This window comes from Thalassophryne amazonica, chromosome 17 (genome assembly GCF_902500255.1).
Source record: "Thalassophryne amazonica chromosome 17, fThaAma1.1, whole genome shotgun sequence".
Classification (NCBI taxonomy): domain Eukaryota; kingdom Metazoa; phylum Chordata; class Actinopteri; order Batrachoidiformes; family Batrachoididae; genus Thalassophryne; species Thalassophryne amazonica.
This window is the reverse complement of record NC_047119.1, coordinates 19758087-19778374: the sequence shown is the minus strand read 5'-3', so window position 1 is coordinate 19778374 and position 20288 is coordinate 19758087. Positions and strand designations below refer to the sequence as shown.

Here is a 20288-nt window from a genome sequence, read left to right as displayed (position 1 = left end):
TCTAATAAACATGTTGATGGTTTGGATGAAGTAACTAATGAAAATAACTCAGACAGAACAATCGGAGAGAAAGAGTCTAACCAAATACCGGCATCACTGAAAGCAGCCAAAGATAACGATACGTCTTTGGGATGGTTATGAGTAATTTTTTCTCTAATAGTTAAAATTTTGTTAGCAAAGAAAGTCATGAAGTCATTACTAGTTAAAGTTAATGGAATACTCAGCTCAATAGAGCTCTGACTCTTTGTCAGCCTGGCTACAGTGCTGAAAAGAAACCTGGGGTTGTTCTTATTTTCTTCAATTAGTGATGAGTAGAAAGATGTCCTAGCTTTATGGAGGGCCTTTTTTATAGAGCAACAGACTCTTTTTCCAGGCTAAGTGAAGATCTTCTAAATTAGTGAGACGCCATTTCCTCTCCAACTTACGGGTTATCTGCTTTAAGCTACGAGTTTGTGAGTTATACCACGGAGTCAGACACTTCTGATTTAAAGCTCTCTTTTTCAGAGGAGCTACAGCATCCAAAGTTGTCTTCAATGAGGATGTAAAACTATTGACGAGATACTCTATCTCCCTTACAGAGTTTAGGTAGCTACTCTGCACTGTGTTGGTATATGGCATTAGAGAACATAAAGAAGGAATCATATCCTTAAACCTAGTTACAGCGCTTTCTGAAAGACTTCTAGTGTAATGAAACTTATTCCCCACTGCTGGGTAGTCCATCAGAGTAAATGTAAATGTTATTAAGAAATGATCAGACAGAAGGGAGTTTTCAGGGAATACTGTTAAGTCTTCTATTTCCATACCATAAGTCAGAACAAGATCTAAGATATGATTAAAGTGGTGGGTGGACTCATTTACTTTTTGAGCAAAGCCAATAGAGTCTAATAATAGATTAAATGCAGTGTTGAGGCTGTCATTCTCAGCATCTGTGTGGATGTTAAAATCGCCCACTATAATTAGCATATTAGTTGATGAATGTGAAACTTGGTCAGTGTGTAAAAGCCACAAAATATTTCCTCTTCATGGATTTATTTAATATATTTAATAAGGACAGTGCTCATTAGAAGCTTCTTTGGAGTATACGCATTATTAAATAAAATACTAGAATACCAAGAGAAACAAAGAAAAAGGAAACAACAACAACCAAATAATCATCCATCCATTCTCTAAATGTATTTATTCCAGTTAAGGGTCCAAGAAAAATAGTGCAATCTTTGATAATATATTAAAATATTGTGTAACATTTTATCTGGTATGTTCTCCTTGAAATCATGAGCTAGCTCAGCAGCCAATTTTCCAAATGCTTTTTATCCTCAGCAACCATAAGGCTACAAGGGTGACACAAGCTCCATGCATCTGTTCATTAGTGATCTGATTTTCAGCAAATTTGAACTGGACATACCAAATGAGTGTATCTCAGATGAGTTCCATTTTGGATATCAAGTGGTATTGTGGTTAGGTCTAGAGGTGGGCAGATCGATCCTAATATCGATACCAACGTTGGTATTGATATTGAACGATCCTTGTGTAAAAAGATCGATACTCAAGCTTTTTTCTCTCCTGCACACACTGACTGCTGCGCATGCAGATTCATCAAAGTCTACTCTCTGTCTGTAAGAGTAGCACTGCGCTGTGTCACACAACACGGAGCAGCGCACCCTTGTATTGTGGGTTGTCAGCCCTCTACCTCAGGAGATTTTGTTTTAAGTTGTGTTGAGTGATATTTTTAAACAAAAATGTTGATTGTGATAATAAAGTATTTTGTTGTCACGTACAATGTTTGGCAAAATTCTGTCCTAGGTCTTTTGGATCCTTTGGATCTATGAAGCTTAAATATGAAAAAATATCATATCGATATCGGCGATACTGGGCCTGTATTTACTTGGTATCGGATCAATACCAAAATTCCCGGTATCGCCCACCTCTAGTTAGGTCAGCAACGCAGTTGGTTTTTATTTCCAAATACATATATTTATTCGCTGGAAATCCTGCCCATAACTGAACTGAGTTCATTCAATGAGTCATTTGTTTGAGTGATACATTCAAATATATGTAAATATATGTAGTCCCAACTAAACTAAGTTACATTATCTCGCATGGATGTGTCTTAAATATTTGAGTTAGGGCTATATATATTTATTAGATGGAAATCCTGCACATAATTGAATTGAGTCTATCCAGTGAGCCATTTTTTGAGTCTATATGTACCTAACTGTATGCGCATAGTTATTTACAAATAAATAATTTTACTGTTGATTTTAAAGCAAAAGTGTTCAATCACAATGATCGTTTTCCGTTGATATGCAAACTTGTGACTCACCCTTGCTGTTGATAACGTCAAGCCTTGAAAGGTAATATGACTGTATGATCATCTTTTCTTTCCTTCTTTGTTACTTATCTGTACAAAACAGCCAAGCCTTTGTGGTGCCAGGATGAAGAAGGTTGTGGTTGCTGTGCTGTTGCTGTTCTTCACATCATACACTGCAAAAACACGTAAGTCTGCGAATATGCAAACATGGGTTTCCATCCAGATACGTTCTCAGAATAAGTTTAGACACCAGAGAACAGTGGTGGCCACACTTCCGATAATCCGATAACAGATAATTATCAAAGATAATGTTTTCTTTATCGGATTATCTTTTTAAATAACTTTAAAAAACATTATCGGACCAATTATCTTCCGATTAATCTTTGTCTGATAACTTTTAAACCTATAAACAAAGCTGAACAGCGACAAGCATTTTTAAAATTAGTTTAGCACTCACCTGTTAAAAGTTAAAATTAGTTTAGCACTCACCTGTTAAAAGTTATGTTACAGACGCACAGTTATAACCTTTGCAAACAGAAGAGAGCCACTTGTATAAAAAGCATCTCAGTCCTCTGCAGACAAAGGAGAAACAGCCCCAAAAGAAAAAAAAATATTTCCTTTAACACCGTACCAGTAGGCTGGCAATATCACCTAAGTCATCCAGAGGCATACATTTTTAACTTATGGTTCAAATTTTAACCAAACAAATTTTGGACAAGTTATTTAAAATTACTGTCACGTCTGAAGTTTTATTAAGTGAAAATATCAGATATATGTTTTAGTTTCAAAGTAATGTGCTAATTCTTAAGGTTTTGTGAGCACATCCTGTGACCCGCAATGCATTTTGGGTAGGATGATGTAATCTCAGTACATCACGACAGGACAAATGCATTTCAGACACTGTTCAGGCTCCACGGACAACAGCATTAAACTCTAGTGCCTAAAACTCTCTTGAATATATTCTCTGCGTTTATAGATGTTGGTTTTATTTGCATTTGTTAAATTCCACGCATTTTAAATGTAGCAGACAGGGATTACTGTATCTGGAATTTTGTTTTCAATGCCTCTACTGCCATCTACTGGTCAGTAGTGTTCACTAAGCATGTGGGAACCAGTAGATAGCAGTGTTCTATTTATTTTGACCCCGGTTATGTCAGATGACTGTCAAATCAACTTTTTGACTTTGCAAATGGCTTTTTTTGTGTGCAATGAATGTATACATTATACAAGTTTCACTTTTTTAATGGAATTACAACCTTATTTCTTTTTCAAATTCTCCCATTTTTTGCATCCAGCCTTATTTCCTTTAGAAATTTCCTTGACAAATAATATGTCTATTAGGACGTCAGGTTATGTGTTACACATATACATGTGTGTGTATATATTTTCCAACTTATTCCCACTGATGAAACTTTTCATTTTCTGCCTGAAAGCTTATTAGATGAGTGTGTTCAGGGCTCCGTTTGTTTACAAAATACACACATGTTACAGACCTTGAAATCCAACAGCAGGGATTGATATTATCCAAAGATTTATGAACATACAAATTAACGTGCTTACACTTTATCATGATTTTCTCCGTTGTGAGATATAAAAGTGTCTTATCGTAGCGTTCGTGCGTATGTGCATTATAACGCAGCGCACGAGCGACGTTACGATATTCTTCAGAACGACAACATACTCAACATGCATCCAGCAGCATACACGCTGCTGTCATAGACAACTGCCTGTAAAGTTTTTTGGCAAGTTATAACTTTCTAAACAGCGTAATTTGTAATGAAATCTGCTTCATTTATGCGGCTCTTTCGGCACCATGTTTGTTTTTTCAGAGACAGCAGTAAGCTCCTCCTACCCCTCCAAACGGGATTTGTAGCCCTTCACCTTCCCCTCCGCCTCGCTCCAAAAAGAGAGACTCAGCCATTGTTTAGCAGAGGCACTTTTACCCAGAATCCTTTGCGATCTGTCTGTTTGTTACAAAACCTCAGAATTAGTATTAATGTTATTTATAATCAAAACCATAAGTCAGCATGACTTTATTTTTCAAGACCTGCGCTTGACCGGAGTGTCGTAACTGATAGCGAGTTGGCTTTATGGCTGCTCTCGGAGTGCCTCTGTGCTGGGAGCTCTGTAGTAAACAAGAGCTTCCAGCAGGGGCCAAATGTTGAAAGAAAAGTGTGGTCTCATTGTTGGGGTCTGTTGTTGTTTTTAATATTATTATAAGCTATTAAATTTGTTCTACTACTAGTTGTAGATGTGTCAGAGGTAATATTGGAATTTATCAGTTATCTGTAACTTCCGATACATTTTAGGGTGGTTTATTGTTTTATCTTTATCGAAGATAACTTTTCAGTTATCTGATTATCTGTTACCGAAGTTAATTTTTTGGTTATCTGTGCCCACCACTGCCAGAGAAGTCTGTGAGGGGCGTTCGAGCAGAACAGCACAACTAATCAGTGAAAAGGAGCATTGTTTCTTTTCTGTGGCATATTTTCAATAATTCTAAACATTATGTTTTTGTAGCATATTATCTTGCACATATGCATTCAATTCAATTCATTTCATTTATACAGCGCCAAATCACAAGAAAACTGCCTCAAGGCGCTTCACACGAGTAAGATCTAACCTTACCAACCCCTAGAGCAAGCAGGGTTAGAAGGTGGATACATGAACATATTTCAGTCCCTGAGGGGTTGAGCTGGAGTCTGTTGTGGAGGTGTCAGAGAGGAGGATGCCAAGGAAACTGCTCAGCATCCTGGACAACACCTCCCACCCCCAGCATGCCACACTGACATCCATGTAAATACTCTTGCCCATTTTTGTTCTATAGTGCAGTGTGCAGGGGCCGAGGTTCCCTGTGCTATCACTGGCACCTCAGGCGCTCTTACATACTGTCCTATTAAAAAACAGAGTGAAATAGAAATCCCATCCCAAGGAGATGGACCCCATCGGATCGAAAGAGTGGCTAATTTTTGCCAGTTATGTACACAAGCCTGTATCCCAAAACTGTATTCACGAATTCATTCATTCATTTTCAACTGCTTATCTGGGTCGGGGTCGTGGTGGCAGCAGACCAGACAACTCAGCCAATATCTTCGGCCAAGTCATCTAACTCTTTCTGAGGAATTCTAAGGTGTTCCCAAGCCAAATAGGAAATATAATTCCTCCAGGATGTCCTGAGTCTTCCCCGGGGCCTCTTCCCATTTGGATGTGCCTTGAAGACCTCCCTAGGAAGACGACAAGGGGCATCCTCAGTAGATGGCCGACCCACCTCAGCTGACTCCTTTAGATGCGAAGATGCAGCAGCTGTACTCTGAATCCCACCTGGATAACCAAAAACAGTAGCATTACATTTTTCAACAAAAAATATTGCTAAATCTAGAGTTTAATAACATCTCCTCTGTTGGCATCACACAGGACATTCTGACAGATTAGGGGACCCCATTTATCTTCCACACAACATCCTGCTATTTCTCAATGGAGCTACATACTTACCAACAACTTTGGTTTCTACCAGCAAACTTCAATGAAATCAGTCATAAATGGAAGGTTAGAATTGTCGTTTGAGGGTGATATGTTTGTGCGGTGTGCAATTGTCATATTTAATTGATACTATTTTATTGAACTGGTCAGTATGACTTAAAATTAAGGTTTAATTGTCAGTTTGTTTTGGCACTGTCCATTTAGGAAGATATGGGAAAATGCATTGCTCATGCTATGCTGAATGGTGGATGAATGTTTGTCATAAAATCAGGTTTATTCATGACAAATTCATAAAGATCATTTTCACTGTGTGCATTATATCCACAATATTCAAGAACTAAAGACATTTGACTAAAGACTAAAGACATTTGATTAAAGACTTCGGTCAGCTACAAAGAATTCCTTTGGTTACACAGAATTTGCACATCTGTCCAGGCCGCTACTTCCGTCACTTCATCCCTTGTGATGAAAGAACCTTGAAGGTAAATATTTTTCAAACCACGTGCATATGTAGCTCAGTTGCACGTTATCAGAATGTGGCCAAATAACATAATTTTCTTATGTTTCTCACATAAGAAACATTAGTGAACATTTTCTTATGCTTCTCAATTGGAAACATACTGAAAAAAGAGAACAGTTGAACCAACTTAAAAAGTTCAATCGGTAACATCTAAATTAATTAAGTTGTTTGAACTTAAATTAATAGGTTTTGTAAACTCTAACTTACAAACTTAAGTTCAAACAACTTAATTCATTTAGATGACCAATATACATGTTCAAGTCACATTTCCTTTAATTCTAGGTAATAGTACCCATCAGCATGAAGACAAGGGCTAAGGCAATCTGACATCAGAGCACAGAGACATTGGCCTTCACCAGAATGATTGAAGTCTGGCTGACCATGTCAGGGCAAGTCTAGAATCCACTTATGTCCATATCAGGTTGAAAATCAAATTCCGTGACCTTAACCATTGCCAAAGTGAATTCTTTAAGGGCAGCCTCAGGGTCAACCTTAACTGACAAACTAAGTTTAGCAGAAATAAGCAAAAGGGCCTGACAGACAGACATGACCTTAACCCAGTGGTTGACTTTTGGCTAATTTGACCTTGCTGGACAATTTTATAACACCTCAATATGTGTGCCACGTTTGGTGCAATGGAGGTAGATGATCTGCTGTTGCGACCTCTACTGGTAGCAGCTGAATGAAGAAGAACTGGTGAATAAGAGACAAACCAGTGCAATGAAAGAGTAAAAGTAAAAGCCCTCAGCAGATTAATTTTGAGTGTGCATGTCTGTCTTCCCACCTGGTCTTTTCTGTGTAGAATTTCCATGTTCTCCCCATGTTTGCATGGGTTCCTCCCACCTCCAAAGACATCCAGGTTACATGAATTAGAACTTTTAAACTGACCTTAAGTGTGAGCGTGGATGTGATTGTGTTTGTCTATATGTGGCCCTGTAATAGACTGGCTTCCTATCTATGGTGTCCCATACCCCTCCCAATGACAATTGAGAGAGGCTCCAGCTCCCCCGTGACCCTTGTTTGGAATAAGAGGGTATAGAAAATGAATGTCTGTGTCTGTCTGTGCCTTCTGTGAACCCGTTAACATTCACTTTGTGTAACATGTACTCTATTGCATGCTTTTTTCTCTTGTTTTTAGTCCACAGCCCACCGGAGAAGCCCAAACTCACCAGCTGCCGCTCACCTGAAAAAGAGACCTTCACCTGCTGGTGGCAGCCAGGCTCTGATGGAGGCCTGCCCACTACCTATGCCCTATACTACCGTAAAGAAAAGTGAGTGGCTCCCAGTTTAACAGCCTAACGCATAGCTGCCCTATACACAGATACTATGAGTGTTCTGTGGAGCTGTGCTAGAATGCCTGACTTCTCAGAGAATACTGGTGTACATCAGGGATGTCTTCAGGTTCTACACTGTTCAGTGCTTGCATGGTCTGGGTGCTCGGTAGGGCTGTGGAAACCTGCAGCTGAGGTGCCTTTGATGGTGAGAAAAGGTTTACTGGCCTTGACTTCACGGTTCATTCTGTATGTGCACAATCAATGGATGCCCTGATTGCAGCACCTGAGAAGCTGAATAAGGCGTGAGAGTGTCTGTGATGACGACATCATTTCTCCCACAGTACAAATAACAGTATTATCATTAAGCAGGTCCTTGAAAATCAGTGTTGACAATGTCATATGAATGTGCAGTTATGGAGATAGACAACTTGAGTGTCAGTGTAGCATTTTCCTACATGCACAGGTGTTGATGAGAAGATGGCTTTGTAATTCACAGTATTGATGGCAGCTCACAGGTAGAAAATGGTTACTCTTACTGAATGCACACTAAGAATACCCTACAGTGCATCTGCATACAATAACACATGGTTTATCTGCCTTCCCTACAGTTCTGATACAGTGTTTGAGTGCCCTGACTACCACACTGCTGGAGAAAACTCCTGTTTCTTCAACAAAAACAACACTTCCATTTGGGTCAACTACAACATCACCGTGGTAGCCACCAATGCATTCGGCAGCAACTTCTCTGACCCTGTGGATGTAGACGTGGTCTATATTGGTGAGGGAATATGTAATACTCATCAACTGAAACTCAGCCTCATTACTCAACCTCATTGGGGACAGTACACACCCCCAACACTTACTCTTCACACTCCTACCATCAGGCAGACACTACAGGTGTCTGAAGTCCAGGACTACTAGGCTGGTGAACAGTTTCCATCCACAGGCTTCTCAATAACTCTTACACACTGACCCCTCCACCACCTGAGTGACTATTACTTCACTGTCATTCTTCTCCTCATCATTATTACCATAATCCTTTTAAGTATTTATTATAATAGCTCTGTTCACTATTTATGCATCCAGGCACCTTATGACTCCTGCACAGCAGGAATGCTGCTTAAAACTACACAAAATTGCACAAAATTGTCAATACTGCATAAACTGCACATCAACACACCCTCTAAACTGTACATCCCTTAAATAGTGTATATAATACATTCTTCTGTCTCATAATGTGTATTTTATAATGTGTTTTTTTTATCATCTGATGTGACCTTCCGACATGCAGTTTTTCTAGGGAGAATGAACAGAGTAAAAATTTCATTGTGTGGTATAACTGCCTGTTTTTACTGTGCATAAAAAACACTCTTACCAATACTTGCCCTTGAACAGGAGGATTTATTTAATCAGCCTGTTCTTGGGCCAAGATTTACCTCCAGTTTTATTGATATTAGGTTGTCTTTTTGAGATATACTGACGTCAATAAAACAAACAAACAGTAATGAAAACATATCCTCCTTGATTGTTTTTCACATAACAGTAAAATATGGAATGTCATTTCTGCAACATCAGAGTTGATCCACCAGAGGGTGCATTGCCTGCTTCATCCACACACATTCCATGTTACTTTGAATAGTTTCCCTGTAAATTATTTACTTATTTATATCTCTCTGTGCAAGTCTCATCCTCTAACTCACATTCACACTCTAGTCCAGCCCCACACTCCAGAGAATGTGACGGTGACTGTGATGGAGGACAAAGACGGGCCCTTCCTCCGGGTGTCATGGGAACCACCACATAAGGCAGATACCAGATCTGGTTGGATCACCCTTATCTATGAGCTCCATGTCAAGTTGGAGGGAGAACAGGAGTGGGAGGTATGTACGATGACTGCATAATCTCACATCCAGTGGTGGGCACTGTTCATAATCCGATAACCGATAATTATCGAAGCTAATGTTTTTGTTTGTGGATTAGCTTTTCAGATAAGTTTTAAAACCATCATCAGACCAGTTATATTCTTTTTTTTTTTTTTTTTTTTTAATTCTTTATTTACAGATAGTGGTTTACAACATATACCTCACAAGTACAAAAAGGTTTTCTATACATTCCACCACCTTTTTTTTTTTTTTTTTTTTTTTTTTTTTTTTTTTTTTTTTATTAGAACAAACATTTTGGAAGTTAAAGAACTCAAAAGGGAGAGAGACAATGCACACCTACACTATAAATATTTCCAGGTGGAATGGTAAAGTAACCGATGAGAGTAGAAGAAAAAAAAATCTGTTGCCCTCAGTTAAGTTGTACCTCCACAAAGTCTGGTTGTAGAGGTTTAATGTATTTGACCCAGCTTGACCATAATTTAACAAAAGCAGGTTTTTTTCAGCCTGATAGAGTAAGTAATTGCTTCCATTACATATATGTCATTCACTATTTTTATCCATTCAGATATGGTGGGGGGATCCGGAAGTAGCCATCGTCTTGTAATTGCTTTTTTAGCAGCTGAGATCAGAATAACAACAAGATATTTGTTTTTAAAATTTATGTTGTTAATTTGGCCAAAGAATAGAGTTGAAAATTGGTATGGTATATTAATCTGAAAAATTTTTGATACCGTTGTGTGGAACTCTGCCCAAAGTGGTGTGATCTTTGAACAGGCCCAAAATATATGCCAATGGTCAGCTTCAGAAGCCCCACACTGTCTCCAGCAGGCTGCATTTCCTGCTCCAAAATGAACCTTCTGCTTGGGAGTAATAAAAAATCGCATTAGACATTTCCAGCTGAACTCACGCCATGAATGTGAATTTGAACATTTCCACTGAGATTCACATATGTCCAGCCAGTCATCAGGGGATATTATCATGTCTCCTTCATTCTCCCATTTCTCTTTAATGTAAGTTGTGGAGTGAGTTTTTTTTGTCAGAAAGCTTTTGTAAATACTACTAATGACTCCTTTAATATCAGTATTTTTGTATGCTTTTAAGAATATTATCAGTAATGGATCTTGAAAATCTGTTTTGACACTAATATTATGTTCAAAGTGATTCCGCAGTTGTAGGTATCTAAAAAAGTCGGAGTTGTCAAGCTGAAACTCAATCTTCAATTTATCAAAATCTTTCAATTTTCCACTTTCTGTGAGGGAGTAAAACGTGGTAACTCCTTTTGAAATCCAAAGTTTAAAAGTGTTATCCAATGAATTAGGCTTAAATCCAGGATCGAATGCACATCATTGTATTATTTGTATTTTGTCATCTAACTGATATTCTTTTTTCACTTTACTCTTTACTCCAGATTTTTAATTGAGTTTTAATCCATGGATTCGAGATGTCTTTGATATGATAATCTAAACTTGAGTGGGCCAAAACTGCCTGTATAGAGGGTTTCATAATTGAAAGTTCTATATCTTTCCATCGAGCGTAACATTTTGAGGAACACATATTTAGAAGTGGTTTTATTTGAGCTGCATAAAAATATCCTTTAAAATACGGTAAGGCCATGCCTCCCTCTCCCTTTGGTAGTTGTAGCGTTTTATATTTAATCCTGGGCCTTTTTCCCTGCCAGATAAACCTTGAAATAATTTTATCCAGCTCTGAAAATTCTTTTTCAGTAATTTCCACTGGAAGTGATTGGAACAGAAAAAGATATCGCGGGAGGGAGTATGTTCATCTTTACACTTTCAATACTGTGATAAAATTAAGGAAAGATACTGTGTTCCATCTCTTGATATCATCTTTAATTTTTGTTAATAAGGGATCATAGTTTATTTTTGCTAGTGATAAAGTATCTTTGTTAAAATGAATTCCCAAGTATTTTAATAATTGTTGATCCCAGTTAAGAGTGTATTTATCTCTAAGTTGTTTTGAGGGTGAATAATTAAATGTAAGCAGTTGGGTTTTTTGTATATTTAATTTATAACCTGAGTATTGACCATACTTATGTAATAACTTTATCACTTCTGGGAGTGTATTATTTGGGTCTGATAAATAAATTAGTACATCGTCGGCATATAAGGCAACTTTATGCTCTTCTTGATTTATAGTTATACCTTTGATGCTTTCTGTCTGTCTTAACCACTGGGCTAGAGGCTCTATATATAATACAAACAGGATCAGTGATGACCTGCAGCCCTGCCTTGCGCCACGCTGAAGGGTGAAGGATCTAGTAAGATTACCATTAATTTTAATTTTAGCAGAAGGTTCACTGTACAATGTACAGATAACGTTAACAAAATTAGAATGTATACCAAATCGTTCCAGCACTTTATACAGAAAAGCCCAGCTGACTGAATCAAACGCTTTTTCCGCGTCAAGGCTCACTAAGAGGGCCTCAAGACTATTATGTTGAATGTGATTTAAAATATGTAATGAGCATCTGATATTATCATGAGTTTGTCTCCATAAAACAAAACCAGTCTGGTCTGTGGATCAGAAAAGGAAGTATCTTCTCTAATCTTTTTGCCAAAATACTTGTGAATAATTTCTGCAGGGGTGGTGGCCAAGTGGTTAATGCGCTTGGTTTCAGTTCAGAAGGCTCCGGGTTCAAATCCCACCCCTGCTACATTTCTCCATGTAATGTGGAGTTGCGTCAGGAAGGGAATCCGGCGTAAAACCTGTGCCAGTTCAACATGCAGATCCACCTTGGATTTGCTGTGGCGACCCCGAGTGCAAACAAGGGAGCAGCCGAAGGGACTTACTTACTTGTGAATAATTTCTAATCAACATTTAGGACCGAAATCGGCCTGTATGAACCACACTCCGACCGGTCCTTGCCTTCCTTTGGGATGACAGAGATAACCGCTTCTTTCCATGAAGGTGGCATTTTTGATTTTTTGTAAAAACTGTATTGTTTGCTTTGAAAAGACATGGCATAAGTTCCTTTCTAAATGCTTTGTACCAGTCTGGAGGGTAGCCATCTGGCCCAGGCGTCTTATTTGCCTTTAACCTGGAGATGGCGCTGTTTAGTTCCTTTTCAGTTATCTCTGCTATCAAACTTTTGTTTTGTTCCTCAGACAGAGAAGGCAAGTTTAGAGAGCGCAAAAGGTTTTCAATTTCTTGCACACCTTCTACAGGTGGTTGCGAGTACAAATTCCTGTAATATTTTTCAAATGCTTCTTGTAATTGTTCCTGTTTAAACAAAATGGCTCCAGAATTTGGAATATTGTGAATTTTATATATTGTGCTTTCTGCTCTCTCTTTTTGTAACCGTCTGGCAAGAATCTTAGCTGCTTTGGGACCAGCTTCATAATATTTCTGTTTTGCAAAGACAAACTTTTTTCAACTTCATTTGAGTACACAACAGATTAATTTCATTTTGGATTTTATTAATTTCTTCTAAAAGTTTTGGACATTGATTAATTTTATGTTGTCTTTCAAAATCCTTCAGTCTCCTATTGCAATCAATGTATTTAAGTTGTTTTGCCTTCTTATTGTGTGAGCACCAAGAAATAATTTTACCACGAAGGACTGCTTTTAAAGTGTCCCATACTATAGTTGAGTCAACCTCTCCTGTGTCATTTAATTCCAAAAATGACTTTATTTCCTCTCTCACCTCGCTCACAAACTGTGGATTGTTTAAAATGCTTGTGTTAAGCCTCCACAGTGTGTTCCTTTTAGTTTCCTCAATATTCAAGAAACAAGAAATTGGAGCGTGGTCAGAGAGGTCAATAGAGCCAATATCACAGCTGTTCATTCGATTACGGTCCCTTTTAAAAACAAAAAATAATCTAATCTTGAATATGTATCGTGAGGATATGAATAGAAATTGTAATCACGGCCTGAGGGATAGAAGTCTCTCCAAAGGTCTCATATGCCCAGTTCCTCTATTAGATTGTTTACTTTTTTGTGCAATGTTGTAGTTGGTACCTTTTTAGATGTGTCTAAATTTGGGTTCAAGCGAAGGATAAAATCTGATCTGCAGATTACAATCCCTGATGCTCCAGCCATCAAATCAAACACCTTTCTATAAAAGGAAAATTTACTTCCAGGTGGAGCATAGACATTACAAAGGATAATTAATACATTATTGATCCTTCCTGTTACCACTATATATCTCCCTTCCTTGTCTGACTCCTCAGATACATATTCAAAAGGTATTTTTTGGGATATTGACAAAAAAATACCTATGACCCCTCTTCTTTGTCCATTATTATATGATGAATAACAAGCTCTAGTGTATCCCATTATTTTCATCTTCTCATGTTCTAAATTTGAGAGGTGAGTCTCTTGTAATAATACAATTTGAGCTTTTTCCCATTTGACCTTTGTAAATATTTTACTTCTTTTGGCTGGGCTTGAAATACCCTTCACATTAAAAGAGATTATTTTAATGTCCTGTATATTCATGTACTTTAAATATGATGCAAAAAGTTATTTCCCCCCAAGTAAATATATAATTATCATAACCATTTAAGTGCATTACAAAGCTCTTTCCCATAAAACATGTTAACTGGAACAGTAATAAAGAAAAAGTTTCAAAAACAACTCTGTAATAGTAGAGAAGCTTGAATCTTCGACTGGACTGGGTTGCTTGACGTGAGGACGTTTCGCTTCAAATCACAGAAGCTTGCTCAGCTAAAATTCTTGCTCTGGTAGTCTGACTTCTGTCTTGACTCTTGTAGAGAAGAATAAACCAGAAGCCAACAAAAGCTGGAGTTTTTTAACCTAACCAGACCCCACCTACCGAGAGGCTGACTGCTATAGGCTAGTGACTAAACAATAGCTCTAATTAGCACCTATTGTGCTCTAGTTAGCACTCTCCTAATGACAGGACGGAAGCCTCCCCTGATGGCTCCCTTGATGACTCTCTCCTGATGACGTGAATGACTCATTACCATGAACAAAAGACTGAAACTGCTTTGACCTGAGTACCACATTGTAAACAGGGGACAAAGCATGTCTGAGACCTCCTCCGCGGTTAAGGCTGGGTTTCAACTGTTTTACAAAGAATGCTTCCTTGACACCTCTCTCAAACCATTTCTTCTCTCTGGCTAAGATTTTAACTTCCTTGTCCTCAAACGTGTGGTTAGTGTCTTTCAGGTGGAGATGAACTGCAGACTGAGGTCCACTGGCGACCTCTCTGCGGTGCTGGTATAGCCTCTTGTGTAAAAGTTGCTTCGTCTCACCTATGTAGTGTTCATTACAGTTTTCCTGACATCTGATATGATACAGTACATTGCTGTGTTTGTAACTAGGGATCCTGTCCTTAGGGTTAACTAATTTCTGTCTCAAAGTGTTGACTGGTAAAGTAAACTGGGATTTTGTGCTGTCTGAAGATCCTCTGTAGTTTTTCCCCTACTCCTGCTAAATAAGGGAGAGACACTCCTCTTCTTCTTGTCTCGGTCTCCTGTCTATCTGGTCTCTTTGTTTTCTGGGACTTCTGCACTTTGTCCAGGGACCAACGTGGGTACCCACATACTGTGAGGGCTTTCCGTACAAGTTGTTGCTCTTTAGCCCTTCCCTCTGCAGTTGTGGGGAAGGGCTAAAGAGCAACAACTTGTACGGAAAGCCCTCACAGTATGTGAGTACCCACGTTGGTCAGACTACCAGAGCAAGAATTTTAGCTGAGGAAGCTTCTGTGATTTGAAGCGAAATGTCCTCACGTCAAACAACCCAGTCTAGTCGAAGATTCAAGCTTCTCTACTATGGAAACCACCTGGACAACTGAGAGCCTACACAGAAACAACTCTGTAATGTTCAACAGGCACTTCCAAGGCAGAGGCTTGTGTTAGAGGAGCCCTACATGGTGACGAGTGATGCAGGTCCCGAAAGGGGAAAGTCCCACTTCTTTGCAGGAATGGGGCCCTATGACATATCCGCATACTAGCTGGATTCTTAACTAAAAAGCATTTTAAACTAGCTTGTACCCCGACTTTTTTTTTTCAAAATAAAGTGCATTAAAAATACAAAACCTTTTATTGCTCATAACGTTACCTTTATAGCCACGGTTTATTCTTTGACAGTAGTAAAGTAAGAGATAGTTTCCCCCCCCAAATGACGATCTTCTATGGCGCTCTTACAGTCAGTCCTTGGTGTTGCTGCTTCTTCGGAAACTCTGGAGTTTTTCTATGAGACGGGCGTGTGGGTCCTCCAGCCGCTGCGCGTCGTCTCCCGCTGTGCTCTGCTGCTGACCTCCGCTCCACGCGCGTCGTCCGCTCACTGGTCTCCAGCTGGACAAAAGCTGGATCTCTTGTTGATCAGGGGTGACCGTAGGTTTAACCACACTGACAGCAAACCCCCGGGAAGCCAGGTCTCTTGTCGCCTTGGTTGCATTTTGATAGAGATGAGTCCCATCCTTAAAGAAAACCCGCATCTTGGCTGGGTATGGGGTCTGGAATTTGATACGATTCTCCTTGAGCACTTTTTTGGCCTCCCCATATTCATTACGTTTCTTTATCACTTCAGTGGGAAAATCGTGGTCTACAAAAAAGCGCTCATCGTCACAAAACACTTCTTTCTTCTGCCATGCTCTCCGTATGACCTCTTCTCTGATGTGATAGCTGGCAAATTTCACCACAATAGATCTGGGTTTAGCTTGACTGCTGTTGTTCGGTTTAGCCACCAGGGCGCGATGCGCTCTTTCAATCCTAAGTACTTCATTTCCGGGAAAGTCAAGTGCTTTTTTCAGCATGTTTTCCAGAAAAGTCACCATATCTGATCCTTCCTTCCCTTCTTTTATTGAATAAATGCAGAGATTGTCCCTCATGCCTCGCCCTTCGTGATCCAGCAGCTTCACCTCGAGGTTAGCTTGGCGCTCAGTTAGCCTCCTGATTAGCGTGGATGCTGCTTGTAGCACAGTCGCCGTTTCATCAATCCTCCCTTCTGCTTCGTCCATTCATTCATTCACCCTTCTTAATTCACATTTAATGTCTGAGTATTGTTCACTGCTGTCTTTTCTGAAATCCTGTAACTCTTCGAATATAATCCGCAGTGAAGGTTCAGCCACAGCTCCGCCTTGTTGTGCTAACGTTAGCTCTGAGGAGTGGCCTTGGTCACCACGGGTTTTATCAGCTACGTCTTCAGTCAAATTGGCACTTTTCATACTTCTTGTTAAAACTCCCGTATCCATCTTCAAAAATCCCCAGGGTTTGTAACAAGAGTAGCTGTGGGAGCTTGAATTGCAAAAACCGTCAGGAGTAAACTGCTTATGCTGCCATTCTCTCGCTAGCTGCACCGGAAGCCCTACGGACCAATTATCTTCTGATAAATTTAGTTCCGATAACTTTTAGACCGCTTTTAGAATGTTTTTTTTTACATCACTAGTAATGTTGAAAAACATTTATAATCCCTTCTGCTCCTGTCTGCTATGTATTTTGCAGCAGTGAGGTTGCTAAGAGGAGCTGAGCTCAACTCTGCCCCAGCAGAAGGGGCCTGGCCACCAGACTGCCACAAAAAAAGAGAAGTCATTACTCCTTAACACCATACAGTGGTCCCGCCATGAGGCAGAGGTCTTGAAATGGAAAGCAGGTATGACTTATGGTTTTGATTTATAAATCATATTATTCTGGATTGAATAACTACATTAATGTAAACTCTTAAAATGTACAAAGTGAATATATAACATTTCTGTTAATTTTAAAAACCAGTACAAGTGAATCAATGTAACGTGTGTTGGTTTTTCACATAAATGTGCTTTTGTAAAATATGTGATTTGTTTTTTCATTTGTGTTAAAAAAAAAAAAAAAAGAAAAAAGGCATTTGTCCAGTGACCAAAAGACAAACATTCTGGGGCAATGAACATGTTTTCACTATTATTTGATTTCTTTGTGTGACTGACATCGTTATTCAAGTCTAGCGGGATCTTGAAAATCCTCCATTACAGTTTAACAGACTTTTCGGCTTTACAAATGCCTTTTTTTTTTTTTTTTTTTTTACAAATGAAAAAAATGACATATTTTACAAAAGCACATTTATTTGTAAACACCAACACACATTACATTGATTCACTTGTGTTGGTTTTTACATAGAATAAATTAATCAACCAGTCAGTATGAGCAGAGGCTAAGGTTACCCATAATGCCTTTGGGCATCTGTGTGTGTTCAAATCTTCAGAATTAGTGCATTATTTTAAAATTAACACATACTTTTATATATATATATATATATATATATATATACGAGGTCTGTGATAAAAGTAACAGACCTTATTATTTTGTTGTGAAAGTGTAGTGACACGGACCCACAACAGGGGGCGTTAATGAACGGACAATGGATAAGCCAAAAAGTAACAATTTAATGTTGTGAATCGCACAACGAAATACAGACAATAACAGAGGATGAGGATGGTAAATCATACACAAGGTGATGTGTGGGCAGGCTCGAAGATAGAAGACGTCTGGCCAGAGAAGAGCCGGATCCCACACAGTTTCCACTGCCAACGGATCTGAAGAACACCGGAGCCGCCAAGTCCTGCGCCCCAGGTGGCCACTGTCTTCAGCAGTCAGACCCGGTACTGCTGGCAGAAACAGAAACAGTTAATGGTGGGTGTGTGAATACACACCCAGCAATCTTTCAGTGCTTAATTCGTCCAGGAGGGAAAACCTCCAGACACAGAATCACCCGTGCAGCTCCTGTCAGTCACTTCCCTGGAAGGAGTGAGAGGCGAAGACATCGCGCTCACACTATCCGCCAATCCAGCTTTAGACTGTAGCCACAGGAAAACGGCTGCACACAGAACAATGTTTAGTCACAGAAAATCACCGCAGAGAAGGTTACCTGAGTGGTAGCTGATTTCTTGGTGGGGAGGTGGAGTTGCAGTCCGGCTTTTATGGAGGATGTGGTTGATGAGTGACAGCTGGTGTTGATGATGTGTGACAGCTGTCACTCCCAGTAGGTCCGACGCCCTCTCGTGCTTGGAGCCCGCACTCCAAGCAGGGCGCCATCTGGTGGTGGTGGGCCAGCAGTACCTCCTCTTCAGCGGCCCACACAACAGGACTCCCCCCTCAACGGGCGCCCAGGCTTGTCCGGGTGCCGGGCGTAGAAGTCGGCCAGGAGGGCCGGGTCCAGGATGAAGCTCCTCTTCACCCAGGAGCGTTCTTCGGGTCCATACCCCTCCCAGTCCACCAGATACTGGAACCCCCGACCCTTACGACGGACGTCCAGGAGCCGACGCACGGTCCATGCCGGCTCCCCGTCGATGATCCGGGCAGGAGGCGGTGCAGGTCCAGGGGTGCAGAGTGGTGAGGTGTGATGAGGTTTGAGACGTGACACATGAAAAACCGGGTGGATCCGCAGTGAAGCTGGCAGCTTTAGCTTCACTGCGGCCGGACTGAGGACCTTGAGGATGGGAAATGGTCCAATAAACCGGTCCTTGTGTTTCTGTGACTCCACTTAAAGCGGGATGTCCTTGGTCGACAACCACACCTCCTGCCCGGGCTGGTATGCAGGGGCCGGGGAACGCCGGCGGTCTGCATGGGCCTTGGCCCTCGTTCGGGCCTTCAACAGGGCAGAACAGGCGGTCCGCCACACCCGGCGGCACCTCCTGAGGTGGGCCTGGACCGAGGGCACACCGACCTCTCCCTCCACGAGCGGGAACAATGGGGGCTGGTACCCCAAACACACCTCAAACGGGGAGAGGCCGGTGGCAGACGACACTTGGCTGTTGTGGGCGTACTCGATCCAGGCCAGATGGTTGCTCCAGGCCGTCGGGTGCGCGGAGGTCACACAGCGGAGGGCCTGCTCCAGCTCCTGGTTAGCCCGCTCTGCCTGTCCGGTGCGCGGATGTCACACAGCGTAAAGTCTGTTCCAGTTCTTGGTTGGCCCATTCTGCCTGTCCGTTAGTCTGCGGGTGATACCCGGACGAGAGACTCACGGTGGCCCCCAGTTCCCTGCAGAAACTCCTCCAGACTTGGGAAGAGAACTGAGGACCACGATCCGAGACGATGTCCGATGGTATCCCATGCAGACGCACGACGTGGTGGACCAGGAGGTCTGCCATCTCCTGGGCCGTCGGGAGCTTCGGGAGGGCCACGAAGTGGGCCGCCTTGGAGAACCGGTCCACTATCATGAGGATGGCGGTGTTGCCCTGGGACGGCGGGAGGCCCGTGATGAAGTCCAGGCCGATGTGGGACCAGGGGCGGTGAGGCACCGGTAGAGGCTGGAGGAGGCCCGAAGTCCTTTTGTGGTCAGCCTTGCCCCTGGCACAGGTGGTACAGGCCTGGACGTAATCCCGGATGTCGGCTTCCATAGACGCCCACCAGAAGCGCTGCTGGACCACTGCCACGGTTCTGCGCATCCCCGGATGACAGGAGAGCTTTGAACCGTGACAGAAGTCCAAAACCGCAGCTCTGGCCTCTGGTGGGACGTACAGTTTGTTCCTCGGGCCGGTCCCCGGGTCCAGGTTCCGTGCCAGGGCCTCCCGGACGGTCTTCTCCACGTCCCAGGTGTAGGTGGCCACGACAGTGGACTCGGGGATGATGGTCTCTGTTGGGTCCGACAACTCAGCCTTGACCTCCTCTTCGTGCACCCGGGACAGGGCATCCGATCGTTGGTTCTTGGTCCCGGGGTGATATGTGATCTGGAAGTCAAAGTGCCCGAAGAACAGTGACCAGCGGGCTTGCCTGGGGTTCAGCCGCTTGGCGGTCCGGATGTACTCCAGGTTCCGATGGTCCGTGAAAACCGTGAAGGGCACCGTCGCACCCTCCAACAGGTGTCTCCACTCCTCAAGAGCCTCCTTCACCGCCAGGAGTTCCCGGTTGCCGACGTCATAATTC

At 41.4% G+C, this 20288-nt stretch overlaps 1 protein-coding gene across 1 annotated transcript in view; it reads left to right on the top strand.

The window, feature by feature from the left end:
* prlra (prolactin receptor a) overlaps nucleotides 1-20288 on the top strand; it is a 59348-nt gene that overhangs the window by 28374 nt on the left and 10686 nt on the right. Inside the window, exons 3-6 of the mRNA XM_034192314.1 lie at nucleotides 2412-2493; nucleotides 7447-7579; nucleotides 8191-8360; nucleotides 9296-9462. Coding sequence (XP_034048205.1) covers nucleotides 2412-2493; nucleotides 7447-7579; nucleotides 8191-8360; nucleotides 9296-9462 — 552 coding nt within the window. The remainder of the gene's footprint in view (nucleotides 1-2411; nucleotides 2494-7446; nucleotides 7580-8190; nucleotides 8361-9295; nucleotides 9463-20288) is intronic.